The sequence below is a fragment of the Camellia sinensis genome, chromosome 5, assembly GCF_055761805.1.
Source record: "Camellia sinensis isolate YWXY chromosome 5, ASM5576180v1, whole genome shotgun sequence".
NCBI classification, from domain to species: Eukaryota; Viridiplantae; Streptophyta; class Magnoliopsida; order Ericales; family Theaceae; genus Camellia; species Camellia sinensis.
In genome coordinates, this window is record NC_138965.1 from 91051440 (window position 1) to 91076853 (window position 25414).

Consider the following 25414-nt stretch of genomic DNA (forward strand, 5'->3'; position numbering starts at 1 on the left):
CCACTGTTCCCAACCCGCTGGAGATAATTAATATTCAAAATGTTGACTTTAATAATGACTTGTCATATATCGAGACACCCAACTGGATTGTCGATCGAGCATTTTTGGGATATATACAGTCCGTTCCCATTTTCACAATCCAAGCAGCGTGGATGTGTTTTGGTGTAGTCCAGTTAGGATGGGAATTTGTGCTTTTGATACAACATTATTTCCCATGGTTGTTTGGCTCGTTTGACCTACCACTCTAGATTTGATAGAAGAAAACATTTTTGTACACTAACCATGATATGTTCTAATCTTTACCGGCGAGAAAAATTTAACAAGTTCAAGCCTGTTCAGGAACGGCTCTATTTATTTGCAAAGTCGGTTACCATAAAATAGTTCCAAGATCTGAAACCCATCACATTTACCGACAGCCCAGACCCAATGATAGCAGACGCTTGGGTTAAAGACATGTAAAATATTTTTCACGCCCTACCCTGTACCGAAAGACAGAAGGTAACTTTCGCCACTTTCACTTTCAAAGACAATGCATAGGAATGGTGGCTTCTCACTCTGTAGAAAGAAGAAATTGCGACTTGGGCAAGATTCTTGGAAGAATTTTACGAAAAATACTTTCCAAATTCATTGCGGAAACAGAAGGCATCAGAATTCATACATCTAAAGAAAAGAACCATGACAGTGGCCGAATACGAGAGCAAGTTCACACAACTTGCTCAGTTTGTGACATACGTCATCCCCACCGAAACTCGAAAAACAAGAAAATTCGAAGCAGGATTGGATGCTAAAATTAAAGATAGAATTGAGGTCTTGAAACTGCCAACCTATGCAGAAGTGGTAGACTGGGTGTACATTGTAGAAAAGGGGATTAAAGCCTAGCGTTCCAAGGAACCAAGCCAAAAGAAGCAATTTTGGGAAAGAGACAACAGAAGACCCAGTGTTGCACCTCCTAAAAAGGTAAATACGGGCACAACCAGTTCAAGCCATCAAGGTCCTACCAACCCCCGAGGTGGCACTATTTCAATTTGTCCTACTTGTGGGAAGGCTCATTGGGGACAATGCCATCAAGACACATGAGCATGCTTTAAATACGGTCAGGTTGGCCACTTGCTGAAGGATTGTCCAAAGCTGACCAATGCTGCAGCTAGCCCCTCTGGCCTAGTCAAAAAACCCGCAGGACCTGGAGGAGAGAAGAGGGACCAAAAACGCCAAGGAAGGGTTTTTGCCTTGGTGCCTAGAAAATTAGAACTTACCGAAAATGTTATGTTAGGTACACTTTCTGTCTGTGGTCATTTAGCCCATGTTCTCATTGACTCTGGGTCAACTCATTCTTTTGTTACACCACACTTTGCTGCCAAGCTGGCATCAATACCCGAATCCTTAGGATATATATTGCCTGTGTCTTTTCTTTCTAGTAAGTCTGCCTGTAGTACTGATGTGTACAGATCTTATGTTATATTTTTAAAAGGCAAAACCTTATATGTAGACTTGATTCCCCTCCGCATTGGGAACTTTGATGTGATCTTAGGTATGGATTGGCTGACTGTCAACCACGCCTCTATTGATTGTAAAGCCAAAAAGGTCTCATTCAGGTTACCAAACCAACCCGAGCTTGTCTTTGATGGGACTGGAGTTTCCAACCCTCCCTATATTATATCCTCCATGACAGCCCAACGACTTCTAAGAAAGAGTTGTGATAGTTATATTTGTTATGTGATCGATACACAAAAAGCGGCCCCTACCGTTGATGCGATCCCCGTAGTACGAGAATTCTCGGATGTTTTTCTTGAAGATCTACCCAGTATCCCGGTTGATCGGGAAATCGAATTCATCATTGAAACCCAACCTGGCACACAACCAATATCAAAAGCTTCTTATCGCATGTCGATGGCAGAATTGAAAGAGGTGAAGATTCAACTCAAGGAACTCCTGGACAAAGGTTTCATTCGACCTAGTACCTCACCCTAGGGAGCTCCAGTATTGTTTGTAAAGAAAAAAGATGGCACGATGAGATTATGCATCGATTACCGAGAGCTGAACAAGGTTACCATCAAGAATCAGTACCCTCTGCCATGAATCGATGGCTTGTTCGATCAACTTCAAGGCGTCCAAGTATTCTCCAAAATGGACTTGCATTCTGTCTACCATCAACTAAAAATCAAAACGGAAAGCATTGAAAAGACTGCCTTCAGAACCCGTTACGGGCACAACGAGTTTCTTGTTATGCCTTTTGGTGTCACAAATACTCCAGCAACCTTCATGGACCTCATGAACCGAGTGTTCAAACCCTATCTTGATGAGTTTGTCATTGCCATCATTGACGACATCCTCATATACTCCAAGTCACCAGAGGCCCATGAGCAGCACTTACGAATGATTCCATAAACACTACGTGATCACAAACTTTACGCCAAGTTGAAGAAATGCGAATTCTGGATCACTAGTGTACACTTTCTCGGTCACGTCATTAACAAAGATGGCATCTCGGTTGACCCAAAAAAAGTTGCAGCAATCGTAGATTGGCCACGACCTACTAATGTGTTAGAAATACGAAGTTTCTTGGGTCTAGCTAGTTATTATCGACGCTTCATGCAAGATTTCTCAAATATGGCATCACCCTTGACCCAGCTAACTCAGAATAACATACCCTTTGAATGGACTAACAAATAAGAGCGTTGCTTCCAAGAATTAAAAAGTCAATTGGTGTCAGCTTCTATACTAGCACTCCCTATAGGAGCAGATGGATTCATAATTTATAGTGATGCCTCATACAATGGTTTGGGTTGCATTCTCATACAAAATGGAAAAGTCATTGCTTATGCTTCACGACAATTAAAGACTTATAAGAAGAACTACCTGACTCATGATTTGGAATTGGCTGCGGTGATCTTTGCTCTCAAAATCTAGCGTCATTATCTCTACGGTGCAACCTGCGAGATTTACACTGATCACAAGAGTCTCAAATATCTGTTCACACAGAAGAAACTGAATATGAGGCAACAGCGGTAGCTAGAATCTATGAAAGACTATGATGTAGAGATCCATCACCATCCAGGCAAAGCTAACATGGTGGCAGACGCACTGAGCCGAAAGACGACCAGAGGTTTGGCATGTACTCTCGTTTCCTGCAAGATCAATGGACTGCTTGCCAACATAACCGTGGAACCTACCTTGATTGAAGAAATTAGAGCACGCCAATGTAAAGATAACATTTTGAAGAAAAAGTACGATGAGCAAAGGAGTACACCTGATCCCAATGGGATACTAAAATTTTGAAATTGAATTTGCGTACTCAACATTCCGGAACTCAAGAAGAAGATATTGGTGGAAGCTCATAGCTCGAGATTTGCAGCCCACCCTGGTAACACAAAGATGTACCGAGATCTGAAGGAACACTACTGGTGGACAGGAATGAAAAGAGGCATAGCAAGCCATGTCTCTAAATGTCTGCATTGTCAACGTGTTAAAACAGAACATCAGAGACCTGCAGGACTGTTGCAACCACTCCCTATTCCAGAATGGGAATGGGAGCACATTACTATGGACTTCGTGGTCGGGCTACCATAGTCATTTTCGAAGAATAATGCAATATGGGTTATAGTAGACCGATTGACGAAGTCAGCGCATTTTCTACCAATCAAAATCATGTACTCCCTTAATAAGTTTTCTACCTTGTACATCAAGGAAGTTATTCGTTTGCATGGTACTCCAGTTTCAATTGTGTCTAACCGAGACCCACGCTTCATGTCTCACTTTTGGAACAAATTACAGGAGGCTTTGGAAACTACATTGAAGTTTAGCACTGTTTATCACCTACAAACTGATGAGCAATCCAAAAGAACAATCCAGACGTTGGAAGACATGTTACGTGCATGCGTGTTGAACCTCAAAGGTAACTGGGATGAGCACCTACCTTTAGTGGAATTCGCTTATAACAACAGCTATCAGGCAAACATTGGAATGACGCCATACGAAGCTCTGTATGGAAGGAGATGTTGATCACCTCTATGCTGGACAGAAGTCGGGGACAAGAAATTGTTAGGCCCCGAGATCGTGCAGGTCACAAGTGAGAAAATCCAACTTATTCAATAGCGAATTCGCACTGCTCAGAGCCGCCAGAAAAGTTATGTAAATACATGGAGACGGGACTTGGAATTTCAAATAGGAGATCATGTGTTCCTCAAGATCTCAACAACAAGAGGAGTTATTCGATTTGTAAAGCGAGGAAAGATGAACCTACGTTACATCGGGCCATTCGAGGTACTAGAAAGGATTGGTCCTATAGCCTATCGCCTTGCACTGCCGCTTGAACTATCCAATGTCCACAATGTGTTTCACGTTTCAATGCTCCGACGGTACGTCCGAGATCCAGAACATGTCGTCGACTATGAGAACCTAGAAGTTCAAGAGGATCTCTCTTATGAAGAGTAACCAGTGCAGATTCTTGATCGTCGCGATCAAGTTTTCTGAAACAAGACTATACCACTGGTAAAGGCCTTAGGGCAAAATCATCGTATCGAGGAAGCTACGTGAGAAACGGAAAGTCAAATGCGAGCCAAATACCCACACCTCTTCGAAAATTATGGTATGTCAAATTTGGGGACAAACTTCTATTTAGGAGGGGAGAAATGTGACACCCTGGACGTTTAATTAATTATCACATAAATATTTATAGTTATATATAATTGTGGGTGTATGTAATAATACATTATTAAATAAATAATAATAAATACAGAATCTAATTTGGAGTTTAGTTATCAAATATGGGATTAATTAGGGATTATTATTTGGGGTCAAATTAACAGAAATATGGAATTATAATACTAGTTGGGCCAAATTACAGTTAAAGATAGTAAATAAATAAATATAAAAGTATGAGTAAATAAATAATAATATAGATAACAATAATAACAACAACAACAACAATAATAATAATAGTGGATGTGGTAGTAAAATAAATAAATAATTTTTTGTTAGTATACGACAAAGTGTAATTTAATTAGAGATTAATTTATTTATATAGTTATGTTAGAAAACTGGGCAAAAGTGTAATTACTATAGGGCAAAAGTGTAATTACCATAAACATTCATTAAGATAAGTATAAATCCATGGTGATTTATGATCAAATCTGTGCAGGATTTGAGCGGTGCCACGTGTTGGCCTCATGGTGCTTTTATCTCCCTATAAATAGGGAAGAGTTGATCAAGGTCAGTGGAGAGCAAAGGAAAAAAAAAAGGGGGGGGGGAAGGCGCGTAAGTTGCTAGAAGTAGGAACTTATAGCAGGAAGGTTGTGATAGTGGAGTAAGGCTAATGATCAATATTAAAGTGAGTTGTATTATACCTTGAGTTACCATAATATATTTTACGTATGTTTTAACTTACCATAATTTATTTTATATAAGTTATATTTTATGAGTTATATTAATACAAGTTACATTTTATAAATTATATTAATATTTCAATTACGTGGATTAATTTCTGAACTTTATTTGTTTAAAATGAAACCCATGAATATTTTTGTTTAAAATTTAAAGAATATTTGACTATGACCTTATGAGCAATTATGTTTTGTAAGTACCACCACGGGAGTCCCACATCTTGGGAGACTTAAATAACCATTGGCCTCTGTTTGGTCATTTTGTGGTTCTCTGTTTGTCATGGATCCATTGACCTCTGCCTTGATTGTCACTTCTGTGACCTCTGTTCTGTTCTGTTTTGTACCGTGGTTATGGTTATTTATTTATATAATTTCTGTATTTTAGTTTTTGCCACTTAAATAATATATTTACCAAATTAAGTTATGTAAATGTTTTGGCTTAACTAACTATCCATGGTTGTTTTGTATTCCCCATATTCTTGGCATAATATTTCTCACTCTGCTATGTGCTTATAGCTGTTACCTTTTCAGGTGATGAGATGTAAGGAAGACCCATAATCTCGTGTAGTGAAACCAGTGCAAGAAATTGATGCGGATTCGTTAATTTGCTTTTCTTTTCTTTTCTTCCTGTCATTTTTTCTGATGGCTAGTCGCTGCATAATAAAATAATAAAAGCCTATGGATGTACTTTTTTTAAATAGTATAATGAAGTAACATTCTGTTTAATTATTTTTATTTCTGTTGCCTCCGCTTGCGCAGTTTAATTTGCTACGATTAGAATAAGTTAGTAAATTGCGATTTTAACCCTAAGCCCTGAGGTTGGGTCGTGACACATTCTAGTGGACTAGGTGAGTTCGGACCACCATAGTTTTCGGCCCATATCAATAGGACTAATTCAGTCCACGTTGAGACCCTAGCCGGGTTCGGACCATGCCTGTGGCCCTGAGTTGGTTTGGACCCAATAGAGTAGCTCGGCCTGGCCCAAGCCTTAGTCCAATTGATTTGACCCTCTTCAAATATATTTTTTGTTTATTTTTAAATAAAATATATGAAGGGTACCTTTACAAATTTTCAAATCATAGAGAACTTTGGCCACCACCTTTTATGGTTAGCAACCACCTTCGGCCGCCATCTCCAGCCATTGACGGCCACCCCTTTCGCTTGTTTTCAAAAGAAAATTTTAAAATACTTGTGTACCAAACATGTTTTTTATTTTTGTTCTTGCCCAAAATAAACATAAACATGTTTAATGTTGTCTATAAACTAAAAAGGGTAAACTGTAAATGCTATCAAATGGCACCTATGTCACATACATATCAGGCACTATTATAGATTATAAAGGGAAAAAAAATAAAATAAGTAAATAAAATTATGGACATACCCTAGTCATATTTTCTATCCTTTTTTTTTAACCAATTTTGTGATACCTAAGAGCATCTCCAACCCTAAACTTCTTTTGTCATCAAATCTGATGAAAAAAAAGGATGCTTTCCTCAATTTGATACCACTAGCTCCAACGCTTCACTTTTTATCAAATTTGGTCCGGGGACAACTGGTTGGTCAACCGGCTGGTCGATCGGCTGGTCAACCGGTAAGAGGATTTTTTTTTTTGAACTGTTTGAACCAATTTTTTTGAACTGTTTGAACCCTGTGGTGTTGATCGGTTGGTCGACCGGTAAGGAATTTTTTTTTTTTTTAACTGTTTGAACTTTTTTTTGGAACTGTTTGAACCTTTTGGTGGTCGACGGTTGGTCAACCGGCTAGTCAACCGGCTGGTCGACCGGTTCGTCTCCTCCAACGGTCATGTAGAGTGTTTTGGTGAAATGCGGAGCCTGTCCTCACTTTGGTGAAACGTTTGGTGAATTCTCGATTTGATATCAATTTGGTGAAACCGTTGGAGCTCCAAACATTGTTTTTTTCACCAAATTTCAAATTTGATGACAGGTTTGGTAAAGCGTTGGAGATGGTCTAACATACCCCTACTGTACCTGTACTTGCATATGTACCATATTTGTGCTTCATAGGTCCCAAACAACACCCCAGAATGCAGCTTTTTATAAGCTAGAAGTTGATAATCAAAAGCAAAAGTAAAAGCACCTCTCTACCTACTTATCAATAATCAACTTATTTAAGTTATTTCTATATCATAAGCTATAAGTAGAAGTTACAACAAATACTCTGACATAATTTTCCAAAATAAATATATATAACTATAAATAGCTCCATAAATTGCACCACATTGCGTCACAATATAATCATATTTCATCAGCTTTACTAACACATCTACTTCTTTTCATTTTTTGCATCCAATAAATGTCTATATAAATTTTGATTAGATACAATTATATGCATATGACAACGTTATACACTTGAAAGACTAAACCAAGCTAAACTTCACAAAAACCCAAACATAAATAAAATCACAGTTCCCAAACTTTGATATGTAGATAGCACATCTAGATGCAGCCCACTCCACACAAACTTTAAATCTACACCATACATTGAAATTTTGGATACTTTTATGAGTAAAAATTCTGATTACATAAAATTTCATAAAATAATAAATAAGCAAAGTCACTTAAGTTCAAGAAAGTAAACCCTAGATAACTAAACAATTATTCATCCCAAAAAAAAAAAAATGCATAGACAAACAAATTTAACAAAATTAATACCAAAATGAGTTCTATATTAAACACACAACACACGAATAAAAGGTGTGCAATCAAGAAATCAATTCAACACAGATGCAATTCATAAACCCAATAAATTCAACTAATATCAAGACATGCAAAAGTGTTTGCAAAGAGACCTATACTTGGTGTCTTTTATAGAACTCTTTAAGGGAAAATCCAGAATGTCAGATCCATTAATTCAAGAGAGAAGCTAGAGAGAGAAGAAGGGTTATGGAGTGTGAAAGCGAAGCTATGCAGGCCTTCAATATAAAAGGCAAATGCGGGTCGATGCGGTTTATAGTTAAGTAAAGGGAAAATTGCATTTAGGTGTATTTTTATTTTTCATGGTAAATCATTCTTAACATCTTATAATTATAATATTTTTGTGAATTTTAATTAAAAAATAAAATAAAAAAATTATGACCAAACACAAAAAAGTCATAATCAAAATCTTAAAATAATGTCATAACTAAAAAAAAAAATGGTCATAACTAAAGAATGAAATAGCATAACTAAAAGTGCATAATATGAAGGTGTGCTTAATAAAATTCTCTAACTTCATCATGTGTGTTTAAGTTAAAGGTAATTCTATTTGCACACCGTACAAGTCGTCAGTACGTGTATGTAGGTTATTGTTGATTAAGGGGAAAATTGCATTTAGGCATATTTTCATTCTTAATTTTTTGGTATAAGTTCATCTTGTGTGTGTGTTAAAGTAACGGATAATTCTATTTGTATATAATACAAGTCCTCAATACGCATCATAAATATATTTAGATATAAAATTTTGAACAAATATCAAATATTCATATTTAGATTTATGAACATAAAATAGTTGTTTGGATATAAATAATTGATCGGGCAATATACTTGAACAATGTATTTTTGTTCATAACTTTAAATCCAAACATTTGATATTTGTTAAGAAATTTATATCCGAACATATTTGTAGTGTGCACTAAGAGTTTGTATGGTGTGCAAATAGAATTTTCCTAAAGTTATACCAGAAAAAATTCCATCTACAATGCAATACAATTTTACTGATTTGCAATTTCCCCATGCGTAAATTACATTTAGTTTGGAAGTTTGGCAATAAAATAATCTTTTTGGTATAGATAAGAGGGGATGAGCTCCCTCAATATCTCCAATTCTTTCGTACATTTTTTGTGGGTTTCAACTCAGGCATATATAGATGATCTAAATAGTCTATCTCCTAGGCCTTGCAGTAAATAGCATTCATGAAAAAAATGAGTTTCTGTTGGCTTTTTGGCTTTCAAAGGTTATTATTGTGATTGCGAGCGTGCCAGCAAGGATCAATTTAGTCCTTACAGAAATTTAATTGCCAACCAATTATCAGACGACTGTGTTTTAGTTCTCTCAACCTCAATGAAGAGGACTTTTACTGGTGGCTTGATTTAGGAGAATTTAAACAGAATACCAATCAAATAAAGAAAATCTGAAGCATTTCACTAGAATAAAAAACTTATAATGATTCGAAGCGACAATCTATTTGAAACTACTCCTATGAATGAAAATGCAGTGCAGAATTTGAAGTACTGGAATGTAAAGAACAGGGTATGTAAAAGTAAAGTAGAATAAGACTGGTTTTTTAGATCTGAATCCGAGGCTTTTTCCAGGGCCTTCTCTGCTATTTATACTGCTCAAAGATGACAGTCGAACTGTATTTCCAACCATCGAACTGCTCCCCCATGATTGCTGATTATGTAGCCTCAAGATTAGCTCCACTATGCCATCATTTGCAGTTAAGCTTCCCTCCTAAATTTGAATTTAAATAAGAGTAACCGCTGATGCCACATCACCTTGTATCTCTTTGTTGATCTACTGCTACTCAGATCTCATAACAACCAATATCAATTGCCACGTGTACGATCAGGATCGAAGACTTGAATGGTCTCCCCATATTACCCTTACTTTGTCACGCGTCGAATTGTAACTGGCTTGTACAAAATATACAGCCAACATTACCCCCCGTACTAATATACCCAAGACTTGGTGATATTAGTGGATCAGGGTCTTTTTCCCACGTCTTAGAACATGCATGGGTTTTGCATCTTCCCAGAAATGCAACTGTCACTCACCATCTGTATTAAACTCTAGTTTAATCCTTTGAACACTTCCACCGTCTTAGCATTCGAACAGACTGATACATTTCATGGCCGAATTAATTTTTTCCTCCAACGATCGAGCACACGAAGAGTCATATGTCGATGCTGTTCCTCCTCGAAAGAACGTCCATGCATTTATTAGCCACCTTTACCCACCTTTCTATATTCAGGTCATGGATGCCTTTGCAAATTATCAATCCTTGGACTTCGAACATATTGCCCTTAATCCTTCGATCCAAAAACTCACAAATATAGACATGGGAGGTTCTTCTTCTGTCTCACCCTTGGACTACGAACAAATAGCTCTCAATCCTTTAATTCAGAAAGTTACAAATATGGACATGGGAAATTCTTCTTCACAATCCTCCGCATGGGACAGGGCTGCGACTTCTTCCTCTTCTGGTGCATCCGATTGGATAAGTTGGTCAAAGCCTGAGTCTTGTGATTTGAGGGAACGAATTAACCATCACTTTGTCAAATTTACTGATCCTTTAGAGTTCCTTTCTTATGCACAAAGCTCGGTGGTCTATCCTTACATGCCCATTGACCATTGACACAGTTTGGAGGAGAATCTGCTTATGGTATGGTATACATCCTCCATGCCTACAAAGATAGTGCATGCCACCCGACGCCTAGAAGAGGCACAAGGGTACAATCCATCATTCTTAGCCCAGAAGGTGAAGATTTGTTCTTCTGACTGGCTTGATTATATTAATGCCCTTGTTCCTTCTACCCTTGTTCCACCTCCTGAAATAGAAGCATCCACACCTTCTCCCCTGCCCAATCCTCGTTGGATAGAGAGATTGAGGCTTGCCCTCTCTGTAGATAAGATCTTTCCACCTTACAAGCCTCCACCTTCCCCCACTCTTGCTGAACGGAAACAAGCTCTACTTCTGCTCGCGACTTTCTCTCATTTGCCCTTCAATGTTCTTGAGGACGAAGTTCCTCTCAAGAACCTTCGATGGGCTTGTGATATTCTGACTCGGGGTCATGTTCTCAATCCCCTTGCCCAAGCAGAACTTTACATGTTTTTGGACCAGCTTTCATTGCTTCTCCACTAGCATCGAACCTCTATGGCCACTACACGATCTTTAGACCAACTTTCGTCCCTTCGAATTCACGCCCAGTACGAAGCAGAGAACTTCATTGAAGAATTCGATGATTTAAGAACAATGATTCTGCATACTGGGATGACTTAGAGATGGACGAATTGGAACAAGGATTGAGAGAAACAGCTTTCGAAATAAAGGTTGAAGAACTCTTTTACGAAGTAAGAGCTCATCAACTCATGCAGCAAATGTTAGAAGAAATAGAGGACAGAATAAAGAAAGAACATAAATTCATTGATTATAGCTGGACTAAATTTCATGATCTTGTTATTTATTCCATTCCTTATTTTTATGAGCTTGAGTTTGTACCCAAATAGGGTCATTCGATGTAACTGCTTTTGCTTTAATACAAGACTTCTCTTTGTTTGATATGGTTTGATCTTGTCTCTATTTGTCTTTAAAAGCAATTTCAGAGCTTCGAACTGAACAATCTTTTCCTTCGAACCTGGATTCGATCGTTTAAAATGAATACTAACAACACGACCATGAACTTTTCCAATTTAGGAAAATGTAGATTAATCATTTCTAAATTGATCTTTTCGTTTTCAACAACAGTCCATATTTTCAAAAATATGGAAGCTCCTTTTAAGGGCTGCACTGTTTTAGTTCAAAAAGTCAACTTTTCTGAATATATATATAAACCAACTATGGGTTTCGATGTTTCGAATGCCAATTTCCCTTCCCAAGGAATTTCTAATTTTACTTCGAAGAACATCACTGTCATTGAAAAACCTAAAACAGGTCTTTAGTCCTTTTGAAGTAAACGAATACTTGAACATTCTTGTATCCATTGAGTACGGAATGCGCTTCGAAGCCGGCTCTTAGTTTTGAAGCCGTTGTTATTGGACTTTTGGCGCCAAAATCTAGTGTGTTATGTTTTGAACACCAATTTCCATCCTCATGGGGTCTCAAGTTTCACTTCGAAGGTCATCGTTTTCATTAAGAAGCCCAAAACAGGTCTTTAATCCCTTTCTAAGTAAATGAATATTTGAGTATTCTTATATTCTTAAGCATGGAATGTGCTTCGAAGCTGGCTTCTTAGTTTCAAAGCCATTGTTATTTGACTTTTGGCGCCAAAATCTGGCTTCGAAGCCAAACATTCTACTTCGAAGCTGGTATCAACATCTGGGATATGTTTTTTCCCTCCAAGAGTATCAATATTGAATGAAATTCTTCGTATTCGTACTTTTAGTACTTAACGAATTTACGCAATGTATCTTTCAGATATAAAGGCTTTTGAAATCCTTTTATTCCACATTCTGAAATCACTTGCTCGCTCAACATACAAAACCCTTCACCTCTATTCGTCTCCCACTTCTTTCTACTCCCTTTTTCAGCTTCGTCCTTTGAGAAAGCGTTATATCAATGGCTTCCTCCTCATTGAAAGTTCCAGTTGTAGAGCGTGCGAGCCCATCTGTAGCCCTGAAAAGGCTCATTGATGCAGAATGTGAAAAGTACAAAGCTGAGGAGAAAAGTGCCATTGACGGATGCATCTTCATTCCTCGTCGTCATGCACAACAAGACTATGTGCTTGGTCCCATATTCAAGGAGATTCCTATTGAGCTTCCAGCTCTATACCCTCGTCTGGAAGACCATTGTTTCCTTTACGAAGGTGGCCTTGACTGTAGGAACTGGAAAACGAATCGTCCCCACCGATGCTGGCCCACGGTGAGACCGGAGTGGCAAGAATGGTATGATCGAGTTGTCCCTAGTAGGACCCTGGACCTTCAAGAACTCTGCCTCCTCGATGCCCTTCGGTTATCCAGGTTAACCATTTCAGAGGACCCCTTTTTAGTTCCTGCTGCTCTGTGCTTTTGGAATTCTGTTTTTAATTTCTTCCAATTCAGATATGGGATGATGGCCCCTACTGTGCTTGACATTTGCCATCTTTTAGGATTATCTCCCATTGGAACTCTCATTGGACCAGATTATCCTGACCTAGCAGTCCCTTTTTCCCTACCCTCTCTTAACTCATCCTATAGTGACTTTGTCAAGGCTGAGAATAGAAAGGAGGGTCTTGTGACCGATAGGGAATTCTTTTCTTTCTTATTATATTGGCTTTGCAAGTTCCTTTTATGCACTTCTTCTCAAAGAATTATGCCTGAATTTGCCCCTCTTGCCAAAGCCCTTGTTTTACAGAAAAGGGTGGCTTTAGCCCCATACGTTCTAGGTCACGTATACAGAGCCTGCTCTCTTTTTTGTGAGAAACCCTTAGATGTCAATCAAGGGGGACCGATTTGGATTCTTCAGCTTTGGCTTTTTGCTTATTTTCCCGAGTTACAATCCAAATGCCTTAAATTTTTTGAACCAGACCCTCCTACTCATGGCATGAGGCTAGCCAATGCTTCTCTTTATCCTTCTACTTTTGCTTTTTACTTCTCTTTCTTCCACCAACTTTCAACTTCTTCCCTTTCCTACTGCTTTCATCCCTTCGAACCCACTACTATTGGCCCACTTTGGTTAAAGAATTTCCTAAGTGATAGGCTCTGTGCTTCACCTGTTCACAAGGATATATGGGCCTCCATTTTAATTCCCATATAATTATTCATTGGGACCATGAACCCCAGAGCTTACAAATGCATTGCTGAGCCCTATTATCCTGCACAATTTGCTAGACAATTTGGCTTTACTCAGGGGGTCCCAATACCTCTCTGTAGTAACACCAATCTAAGTCTTACCACAAGGGATGTGAAAGTTCGAAGGTCCAGACTGGAAGAGGCAACTTCCAAATTTATACAGGACTTGATCGATTTTGAGTATATCCCCTTCCTTCCCCAAGGTAACATTTTGAAGAGATACCAAAATTGGTGGGTGACCAATATGGAAGTGCACCTGGCCATTCCCCCTCAAGACCTACTGACGGTGTTAGATGTACCCAAGCCCAAAGGAGCTGGAGCTGCTACTTCTTCTACTGTTCTGACCACTCCAGTTCCTGTGTCTGTCTCTACTCCTAGAGTTACTCGGGCCACCTCGAAGAAAGGTATATACTCTCATCTCTTCTTTTTTACCTTCTTTATAATGCTTTCAGTCTTATCTTTAGTTCTTCCTTTTGTGAAGGTGGTGTAGGTACCTCACAGGGAGATTCTCCTCAGAAGATTCAAGCTCTAAATCTCCTCAAAAGCAAACATCAACAAAAGAAAAGGAGACTTTTACTTGAGCCTGAGAAGGAAGTTTTTGAGATGCAAGTAGAAGAAGAAGAAGCAGAAGAAGAGATAACCCAAGAGCAAGAGTCTCCCCTGAAAAGAAGGAAAAGAGTGGCCGTCCCTTCTTCTGGCTTGGTTCAAGATCCCATGCATGAGACAATCGTCAGAGTGGAGGAACTCACTTCTGAAAAATCTGAATCCCAAACTGGAGAGAAAGAAGTTGAGGAAGAACATTCAATGCCTGCACAAAGAACAAAGAGAAGGAAGATGATTGTCTCTCCTTCTGATTTTGTTGAAGACCCTATACATGAGGCAGCTGCTAAGGCAGTGGGACGAGAGCATTCCAAGGCCATAGTTGTCTTTGAAAGAGCTAAGAAGAGACGGCAGCAGCAATTCTTAAGAGACGAAGCTGCTGATGCTAATGCACTTCAAAGGGATGCTACTGTCACTTTTGAAACAAGTAACTTCTTTAAAGCCTCTACTATTTTTCCTTGTTAATCTTGTGGGTATTGAGCTTTGGCATCACTTTGTCCTTCTCTTCTTTTGCAGCAACAAATCCTGAGCTTACTCTTTCAATGAGAACTCTCTCAGTTTCAATTGAGGCTGATCAGATGCAAAATGTGAAGACCATTCAGATAATACTCCCACTTCCTAGGCCTACATTCAATGTATCCCCCTTGAGGCCAAGCATTCTTGCATCTCTTTCTTTTGGATTGAATCCATATCTCTCTTTCTTATCTTTGGATCTACCTTTATTCGATTCTTTTCCGAGTCTTGCTCTTTCCCTTCCCCCTAAGGAAATTCCAACTATTACTCTATCTCAGATGATAGCTGATTCCGCAAAAGAGGGTGTTGGTGGCTCTCCAACCCATGGTTTATTACCTATATCTACTTCTAGCCCTTCTTCCCTTGACATATTGGTGGCTAGGACCATAGAGACTGTTGAAAATGTTCCATCCATTTCTCCTATCCCTATGCAATCCTCTATGTCTTCTACCACTACTCTTTCTGCGCCCCTCATGTTCATGGATGAAGTAGATGTCTTCGAAGCAAGACTAGCTAGTCTCTTCGACATAGCCTCTACCTCTCCAATAACTAATGATGAGGCTGAGCCGTTGGTACTAGCTGACTCCCTGTTAGAAATTCTTGAGAGCTCCTCTTCCTCCAGTAGGAAGCCTTCTACACCTCTGATGGATTTAGACAGCTGTCTGGAATTACTGATATCTTTTTCAATGATTCCTTTCGAGGCTTTACAAAGGCCTATAATAAGAAATGGCTTCCTGCAGTGCTGCAAAGCTGTTGAGCAATCCAGCATGACTGTCTCAAGTCATCTATCTCAGGCAGCAGCTACTATTGACTTTTATATCAATATTTGTCATACTGCCAAGGTTGCAAATGAGAGATTAGTGAGAGATCAGAGCTTTGTTTCCGCAGTACATTCTGAAGTCTCAGTGCTGAAGGAACAACATTCCTCTGTCTCCCATTTTCGAACTTAACTACTAGAGAAGAAAGCTCAACTTGAGGAGGAGCTATCTGCAGTGAATCAAGCCTTAATTCGAACTGACACAAAACTGCAGATTACCAACCAAGGATTGGCCGATCGAAAGCAAGAAATGACCACGGCCATTCAGTTGGCTCCCTCATTTAAGAATAGGAAGTCTGTTGTAAAAAAACAATTAAGGCATTGTAATGATTTTTGGGCCAATTTATGGCAGAATGTATTTAACTCTTTATGAAGAAAAACAAATTATGATTTATCATTTGAGTACTCTTGTGTTCTTTTGCTTGACATTCATTCTACTCCTTGTGTTTCCCAGATAGTTGGAAAATAAGGCTTCAAATATCTGCCATTGATCTTTTTGGGATGTATGTATCCATTCAAATTTCTCAAATGGTATGCCCCAAAAGGCAGGACTCTATGAATTTGATATGGTCCTTCCCAGTTAGGTGACCATTTACCAAACTTATGGCTTTTAATATCTATTGGGAGTATAGTTTTCCACACCAAATCACTTTCATCAAAGCCAATGTGCTTGACTTTCTTATTGTAAATTTTGGCTGCTTTCTTCTTTTGAAAGAGAATGCTATTTATGCCAGAATTCTGGCCTTATCTATTCCTTCTAATTCCAAGCACATGCTCTGATGGTATTGCTCAGAATCTATCTGGTCTTGGCATCTTACCCTCAAAGACTTAACATTAATTTCCACAGGCAATACAGCATCATGCCCATACACCAAGGCATAAGGAGTAACTCCTGTGCTTGACCTTAGAGAAGTTCTATAAGCCTACAATACATCCAACAACAGATTATGCCAATCCCTTGGATTGTCTTCCACAACCTTTTGTATTCCTTTCTTCAAGGACTTATTGGATGATTCAGCCTGGCCGTTAGCTTGTGCATAATAGGGGGTGGAATTAATAAGGCTAATTCCAAACTCAGCCATAAAAGACCCCACCATTTTTCCATCAAACACAGTCCCATTATCAACAGTTATGGTTTGCGGGATGCCAAACCTATGGATCAAATCCCTGATGAACCCAATGATCTCAGTCTGGTCTACAGCCTTGTATGGCTTAGCTTCGACCCACTTGGTGAAATAATCAGTAGCCACCAAAATGAAACAATTATGCTTCGAAGAGGGTGGGTGTATTTTTCCCATCATATCCATGGCCCATCCTCTGAATGGCCAAGGCTTTACTACTGCATGCAGGTCAGTTATGGGCACATGCCTTATTGTACCATGCTTTTGACATGCCTGGCAACCCTTTGCATATTCTATGCAGTCTTTAAGGATAGTTGGCCAATAATAGGAATGTCTTCGAAGCATCCATCTCATTTTTACACCAGGCTGATGTGCACCACAGATGCCTTCATGAACCTCAGCCATAGCTGTTAATGCTTCTTTTGGTCCTAAACATTCCAACAATAGACCATCTCCCCCCCTTTTGTAGAGATCATTGTTATATATGATGTATTGCATAGATTGCAATTTGATTCTTCTGCTGGCCTTTGAGGATGGGCCAGCCAAGTACTGTATTATTGGATGCCTCCAATCTTGTTCCTGTAAATCATTATGATTGACTTCCAGGACCACATTCCTTTTATTTAAGGGTGGTATAGATTTCTGGTATGTTGTTTGGCGTATGTCTCGTTGGGTACCATCCTTCCTCTTGAAATTCGAGGCTTTCTGAGCTACATCATTAGCTCTATTATTCCAGAATCTTGGAACATAAGTTACATTTGCTATTTGAAATTGAGAGAGCAAATGTAATGCGACAACATAATATGGCAGCATGCTTATACTTTGACATTTGAAAATCCCTTTTACTTGGTTAACCACCAATTGAGAATCTCCAAATATGTCAACTTTATGTACTTGTAATCCAATAAGAATTTCCAATCCCACTATCAAGGCTTCATATTCAGCTTGATTATTAGAACAAGTAGTTTTATCCACTTTGAAACCATGCGTGGTTTTTATTCCTTGTGGTGACTTAATCACTATACCAATTCCAGTTAGGCCATTGGCTTTCGATCCATCGAACCACATTTGCCATGGCTCGACACTAGCCATACCAAGTTTCATTATCTCTTGACTCTCTATTTGAGATGGATGGTCTTCCAAAAAATTGGCTAAAACTTGTCCTTTCACTGCCTTTTGGAGAACATATTCTAAGTGAAATTCTAACAAGGCTAATACCCATTTGCCAATTCTTCCCCTCAACATAGGTCTAGATAACATATATTTAACCAAATCTATGGTTGCAATTACCAAGACAGTTGTAGGCAAAAGGTAATATCTTAATTTCATTGCAGCAAAATACAGCGCAAGGCAAAGCTTTTCTACAGCTGAATATTTACATTCACAAGAATTTTAAAACCTACTAAGGTAATAAACAGCTTGCTCCTTTCCTTTTTCATTGTCTTGGGCTAAGAAAGCTCCCAATGAATCTTCTGCTGCAGCTATATACAACTTCAAAGGCTTAACGCCATTTGGCGGCATCAGTACTGGAGGGTTGGCCAAGTAGGCTTTGATTCCTTCGAAAGCAATTTGATTCTCCGCTGTCCACACAAATTCCTCTTCATCTTTCAGCCTTAATAAGGAAGAAAATACTTTAGTTTTCCCTGCAGTGTTAGAAATGAATCTTCGAAGAAAATTAACCTGTCCAAGGAACTTTTGTAATTCTTTCTTACTTGATGGAGGTCTGGCTTCAATGATGGCTTTGGCTTTATTCTGGTCAATCTGTATTCCTTTCTTGTGTACTACATAGCCCAAGAATTTTCCAAATGATACGCCAAAAGCACACTTAAGAGGATTAAGCTTCAATTTAAACTTTCTCATTCTTTCAAAGGCTGCTTCTAGGTGAAACAGATGTTCCTCCATGGATTGGGATTTAACTATAATGTCATCAATATAACACTCTAAATACCCTCCAATAAGGTCATGAAAGATAGTGTTCATAGCCCTCTGATATGTGGCCCCAGCATTTTTTAGGCCAAATGGCATTTTAACCCATTCGAAGGTCCCAATATTCCCAGGACATCTGAATGCTGTCTTGTGAACATCCTCCTCCGCAATGCAGATTTGGTTGTAACCAGAGTGCCCATCCATCATTGATAAAATTTGATGCCCTGCTGAACTATCCACCAGCAAATCTACTATAGGCATAGGATATTCATCTTTTGGAGTTGTTAGATTTAGTTTTCTAAAATCGATGCATACCCTCATTTTGTCATTCTTCTTAACTACAGGCACAATATTAGATAGCCATTCAACATACCTGGCTGTCCTGATAAAGCCTGCCTTGAGTAGTCTAAGAATTTCTTCCTTAACTTTCTGGATCACTTCTGGACCCATTCTTCTTGGTTTTTGTTTGTATGGCTTGAAGTTAGGCTTCATAGGAAGCCTATGTTCCACTAATGACCTATCCAATCCTGGTAGTTCATTATAAGATTATGCGAAACAATCTTTATATCTCCTCAGTATAACCAACAACTGGTTCCTGTCAAGAGTATTCACCCGAGCACTTATATAAATGGGTTGTTGTACAGAACCTTCCCCTAAATTTATTTCTTCTAAGGGGTCTTGTATCTGAGTACTTACTGGAACTCCTTCTTTGATTCTTTCTGGCTTCGAAGCAATCTCCTTGCTGCGTTCTGTTCCCAGGTTCTTTCATTCAACCTCTTTACCCTCCTCCTCATAGACGAAGTCTGTCCACAAGGCTTCTTCTTCCTGTATTTCTTGGACTTTTGTCTCTATGTCCAATGCACATTATTTATCAAGTGTCAAAATTCTGGCTTGTTGCTGCTCCTGCTTGTAGCCAATTATCATGACTTCTTTCTCTTGTTCCCGCACTTTCTAGACTATTGACTTTACATCCAATATTGAAAACTTAATTAAAGCCAAAGACTTGGCTTCTGGTGCTTCATCTTGCTGCCTATAACCAGGCATCATTGTCATCTTTAACGACCACCTCTTCATCAGCACTCTCCTGGACTAAGTGCTTCAGGTGTGTCATTTCCTCATCAGCCGTTACTTCGGCTGAGCCATCAGATTTTATCAGTATACTGAGCGGTGTCACTCCCTTAATATACAACTTGGCTTCTGCGAAGTCTGCGCAGGCTACGAAAGGTTGAGGATCTGTATCAATTTCCTCCGTCTCCCCATTGCCTAGAGCCATTATCATTTTTTGATGCAAAGAGGAAGGCACACATTTGTTAGTGTGAATCCAATCTCTACCAAGTAAAGCATTGTACTTCGCATTGCTGTCGATGACGAAAAATGCCGTCATGTAGTCCCTGGTTCCCACACTCAGGTTGATGGGTAGAATTCCCTGGGCCATCTGTTTGTCTCCAGCAAAACCAGCAATGGTTGTACTGGTTGGGATTAACTTGGGATTCTTTTTCCCTAATTTCTTCAAGGAAGATTTCGGTAGTAAGTTCACCGCTGCCCCATTATCCACTAAGACTCGGTTCAACTGCATCCTATCAAAGAAGGCCTTAATATACAAAGGCTTAACATGCTGTGTCATAGAATTCGTGGGATATTCAAAAAGATACGAGATGTTAATACTTACCATTTCTTCAATCTCATACTCAGTTTTCATTGGGGTAATCATTCCAGAATTATCGTGTACCATACTCACTTGTGAGTCTTCACTAGAGATTGGAATTGGGTCAATTTCTTGCCCCTCTTGATTCTCATCTCCAGCTTGGAATTCATGCGGTAGTATGTGTACCATGTTCACTGACACCGAGCCAAATTGGATGGCTGGCTGTGTCTGCTTCTCCTTTTGGCCACCTTGTTTAGTCACTCCAGAAGCATCCTTCATGCCGCTTTCTAGTACTTTATCCTTTGAATGGTCTGTCACGACTGGTTTTTCAACCAGGAACGTTTGTTCAGCCATGAAGGCTTCGAACATTTCTTCCTCAACCATTTCTTTCTTTTGGCTTAAACCAACTTCCGTCTCTGGTTTGCTGTCACTTTCCATTAGTGCCTTCTCTAATCCCGCTAAACTGGACTTCTCCCTGGCTCTTAGTTCAGAATGAACTTTGGCCAACTGTTTTCTGTTGCAACCCATTTTGCCTTGTAGAGTTGGTTTTGGAGTAGGGTCTGACTTTGGATTCTTCTTTCCTTCTGTCTGTGCCAATAAAGAATTCTCTCCATTTTCTTTCAGGTCTCGTTGGTACTGAGTGTATCTACACTGAATTTTTCTCCTTTGTCATCTAGAAATCACGGGGACCATATTTGGTTCCTTTGTTTTTGGGTGCTTAAGCAAGACCCAATTGCTCAGAGCCACCGAAGGAGGTCTGACCATCCTACTTTGGTTTCCAGCAACCTCTCTCTGGGTAGACACTTCCCTAGGTTTGTTCCGCATTACAAACCAGTCTGGGACCCCAGGTACCCACGAACTTACTGACCCTGCTGTGGAACTACTTCCTTCTTCCTTCGAAGCTTTCCTCAAAACTAGCCGCGAAGGCCACTGCTTGGTCCGGACTTCATGCTTTGAGCCTAACTTCGGGCTTCGATGAAGGTGTCCACTTTCTGTCTTGCATGAGGCTAGTTTAGGGGACCAATCTCTAGTTTTAATCCCATAAACTGGACTTCTCTCCAATCTCCTCCCATAATGGCTGCTCTCCGTTTTGTAATAATTAGCTGGCCTGGATTCGTGTAAAGGCTTCTTGCCTTTGAAATGCATCCTATCAACTGTTGGTTCAACCCTCAAGGGCTGCTGCCTGACGCTAGATGGATATGGCCTTTTATTGTAAGCATTGGTTGGTTTAGGACGTCTCTGCACATCCTTGCAAGACTGCTTCCCATCAGTCGGGAGTCCTTTCAACCATTTGTAGCTTAGTCTGTACCTAGGACACATCCTCTGCATTACAGCTGCTTCTAAGGAATCGTCATCCAATGCTTCTTCCTCAGAGTCTTCCCCCTGGTGTGAGAAACCTTGTCCAATAGCTAGTAGATCTCTAGTGTCTTTCTTGATTGCTGTTTGGTTGGCCACATGTATCTGTACATTGACTTCTTCCAATTCTTTCAAAGACAGGTTCTGAAAATCTGGCATAATGACATTGGCTGCCACCTCTCTAATTTCTGAAAATGGATTACTGTCGATCCCCATGGCCTTTTCAGCTTTGGTTGGGAATTTCAAACTCCTTTTCCGAATTTGTTCTTGGATCCTGTCTCGAAAAACAACATAGTTTTTAGTTGAGTGAGACTAAGAATTATGCCATTTACAATATACTTTTCCTTTAAGTTCATCAAGAGATGGAATTTTAACCCCTTTTGGTAACTTAAGGAAGTTGGTCGCAAGCAAATGATCAAAAATGTCATCTGCCTTAGTTAAATCGAAAGAATATTTCCTGTGGAGATCTTTCTTTTTAAATTGCTGGTCAATTTTCGTATCCTTATGAATTAATGCTTCACAGATCATAGGCTCTTTCCCCACAATCTCTGCTACATCAATCTCATAGTTAGGATCTTTGTAGTATGTCTTATATGATGCATTATTTCGATCTTGCTCCTCTTCTAGTAATGCTTCATATCTAGATACTTTGTAAGTCAGTTCCACTAAGTCCCTGAACTCTGTTGAGTCAAACTTCTTTCGAAGCCTAAATTCTAAGCCATTTTGAGCCAATCTTACAATTCTGGCTCCGGCAAAATGACTCTACATTTATTTCGAGCCCTTTTAAATCTGACAATAAATTGAGTAGCCTTTTCTTCATGCCTTTGACTCAACCTTGCCAAGTCTGCCATGGAAACTTCTGGCTCCGATTAGAAAAATTGGGCATGAAATGCCTTTTCCATTTGTTGCCAAGTTTGGATTGAGCCAGGTGTAAGGTTAATGTACCATACAAATGCTCCCCCAGTTAGAGAATTTGGGAACAGCCTCAGCTTCATAAAATCATTATTAGTGAATTCACCGCATTGAGCAGCGAACCTAGCGATATGCTCTACTGTTGACTGGTTTCCATTCCCATAAAAAAGAGTGAAATCTGGTATCTTGAAACCTTTTGGGTATTCATGTACCCTATCTATCCATTCTGGGTAGGGTTTCCTGTATACAAGAGTCTGGACCCCCCAAGCCATTGGTCCACACATCTCCCTAACGATGTCAGCAATTTGGTCCCTAGGGACCATATTTTGTGCCTGCTGAATCACCGCCGGAGGAACAAACACAGGATTTGGTGGACAAACTTGTGCTTGTGGTCCTCTTAGTCCATAAGGTGGTATATTTGGGACTGGTTGTTCCTGTGGTGCAGGTTGCAGTTGGGGGTGTGGGTAACCCCTTTGAATTTGTCCTACGAAAGGACCTGCGAAAGGTGCTGGAACTGGTGTTGTGTCTCTTCCATTTGTAGGAAAACCTTCTAACCCCCCGGGTATAAATTCGAATAAGGGATTTGTGAACCCCCTTGTGCAGGTATGGCTTCGAACATGGGATTCAGAACCATTCTTATGCCATTTCCTTGTACTGGGCCAGTTCCACCAAATTGCATGGCTTCACTGTTAAGTACTGAGACATTTTGACCTACAACGGGCCTTGGAATAGGTTCGTACCAAGACTGAGGTGATGGTCTTTCATGGTTCTGATTACTAGTTTGTCCATTAGAATGTCCATTAACTTGTATAGGCTGTTTATCTCTAGCCAATCTTTACTGAGGGACATTCGAAATTTCCTCCATGTGTCTTGCGTTTGTTAGTTGGTGGTTATTCATTCGATCCAAAAAGGATGTTTCCCACCTTTCCATTGTGTTCATTAATTGCTGTCCCATTGCATCTATTAAGCCACCCCATGGATTTACTGGCTGAGTAGATGGGACAGTGGATGGTCCAATTCCTTGGTCTCGTCCAATATTACGAACAAATGGTATTTGTTCTGAAGTATTGGTCTGTTCGACCATAGGTTCCGATAAAATAGGAGTTTCCACAGGATGTGTTGTCACATTATCCTCTGGATTAGGTATCTCTACCTCTCCTTCCACGCCTTCTTCCAAGCTTTCATTTTCTCCTTGTCTCCTACGTCTAGCCATTTTAAATGTAGTCCCACTGGGCGTGCCAAAAATATATGTTGGCTTTTTGGCTTTCGAAGGTTATTATTGTGATTGCGAGCGTGCCAACAAGGATCAATTTAGTCCTTACAGAAATTTAATTGCCAACCAATTATTAGACGACTGTGTTTTAGTTCTCTCAACCACAATGAAGAGGACTTTTACTGGTGGCTTGATTTAGGAGAATTTAAACAGAATACCAATCAAATAAAGAAAATCTGAAGCATTTCACTAGAATGAAAAACTTACAATGATTCGAAGTGATAATCTATTTGAAACTACTCCTATGAATGAAAACGCAGTGCAGAATTTGAAGTACTGGAATGTAAAGAACAGGGTATGTAAAAGTAAAGTAGAATAAGACTGTTTTTTTAGATCTGAGTCCGAGGCTTTTTCTAGGGCCTTCTCTGCTATTTATACTGCTCAAAGATGACAGTCGAACTGTATTTCCAACCGTCGAACTGCTCCCCCATGATCGCTGATTATGTAGCCTCAAGATTAGCTCCACTATGCCATCATTTGCAGTTAAGCTTCCCTCATAAATTTGAATTTAAATAAGAGTAACCGCTGATGCCACATCACCTTGCATCTCTTTGTTGATCCACTGCTACTCAGATCTCATAACAACCAATATCAACTGCCACGTGTACAATCAGGATTGAAGACTTGAATGGTCTCCCCATATTACCCTTATTTTGCCACGCGTCGAATTGTAACTGGCTTATACAAAATATGTAGCCAACAGTTTCATTAGACAATTATAAATACATGAACAAATCACATTTTATTTTATAAAATTAATGGTTTAAATTTATAATTATATTTATCCTTCATTTTATAAAACAAAATATGATTTATTCATGTGTTTAAAAATGTTCAATGAAGCTATTTTTTGCATGAATGACTTTTATGACGGGTCATACGAGGTATACAATTTGGATCATCGATAGAAGTTGAGATAGAGGCCCACAAGAAGAGTATGGAGGGGTATGAAGAGATGAAAGTATGGCGAAGAGTTCATCCCGAGTAGGAGCATATCCAATCCTTCATATTTTCTTTTATCAAATTTAAATTTGATGAAAAAACATTAAAAATTATTTTCAATCCTTTCATTAAATATTTATCAAATCAAGGGAGCGTCATTTTTTTTTATTAAATTGATAACTCAAATTTGATGAGAATTTAAAAGACGAAACGTCAAGAATTTTTTTTCCCATCAAATTTGTGAAAAAAAGAAATTTTGGGATAAAAGATGAATTTTTAAAAAGATTTCGATGAAATGATTGGAGTAGGGCATATCAAATAAAGTTTTTCAGTTAAATTTGAAATCAAATTAAATGAAAGAATTATTAACGGATTAGAGATGCTCTGAGCAGGAAAATATGAAGACATTGGATAAACAAGAAAAAAAATGAAGATGGGAAATTTCTCT

At 39.1% G+C, this 25414-nt stretch overlaps 1 protein-coding gene across 1 annotated transcript; it reads left to right on the top strand.

Moving 5' to 3' along the window:
• Positions 1-675: 675 nt before the first annotated feature.
• On the top strand, positions 676-1968 carry LOC145791525 (uncharacterized). Its single transcript, XM_082871886.1, has 2 exons — positions 676-837; positions 1099-1968. Exons 1-2 carry the CDS (start codon positions 676-678, stop codon positions 1966-1968), a joined length of 1032 nt encoding a protein of 343 aa, XP_082728012.1.
• The last annotated feature ends 23446 nt before the right edge of the window (positions 1969-25414 follow it).

What these genes read in the sequence shown, in the direction of transcription:
- LOC145791525 (XM_082871886.1), top strand. Translation starts at nt 676, where the DNA reads ATGACAGTGGCCGAATACGAGAGCAAGTTCACACAACTTGCTCAGTTT. An exon ending in TGCCAACCTATGCAGAAGTG is followed by an intron (nt 838 to 1,098) that starts GTAGACTGGGTG and finishes AAATACGGTCAG; the next exon opens with GTTGGCCACTTGCTGAAGGA.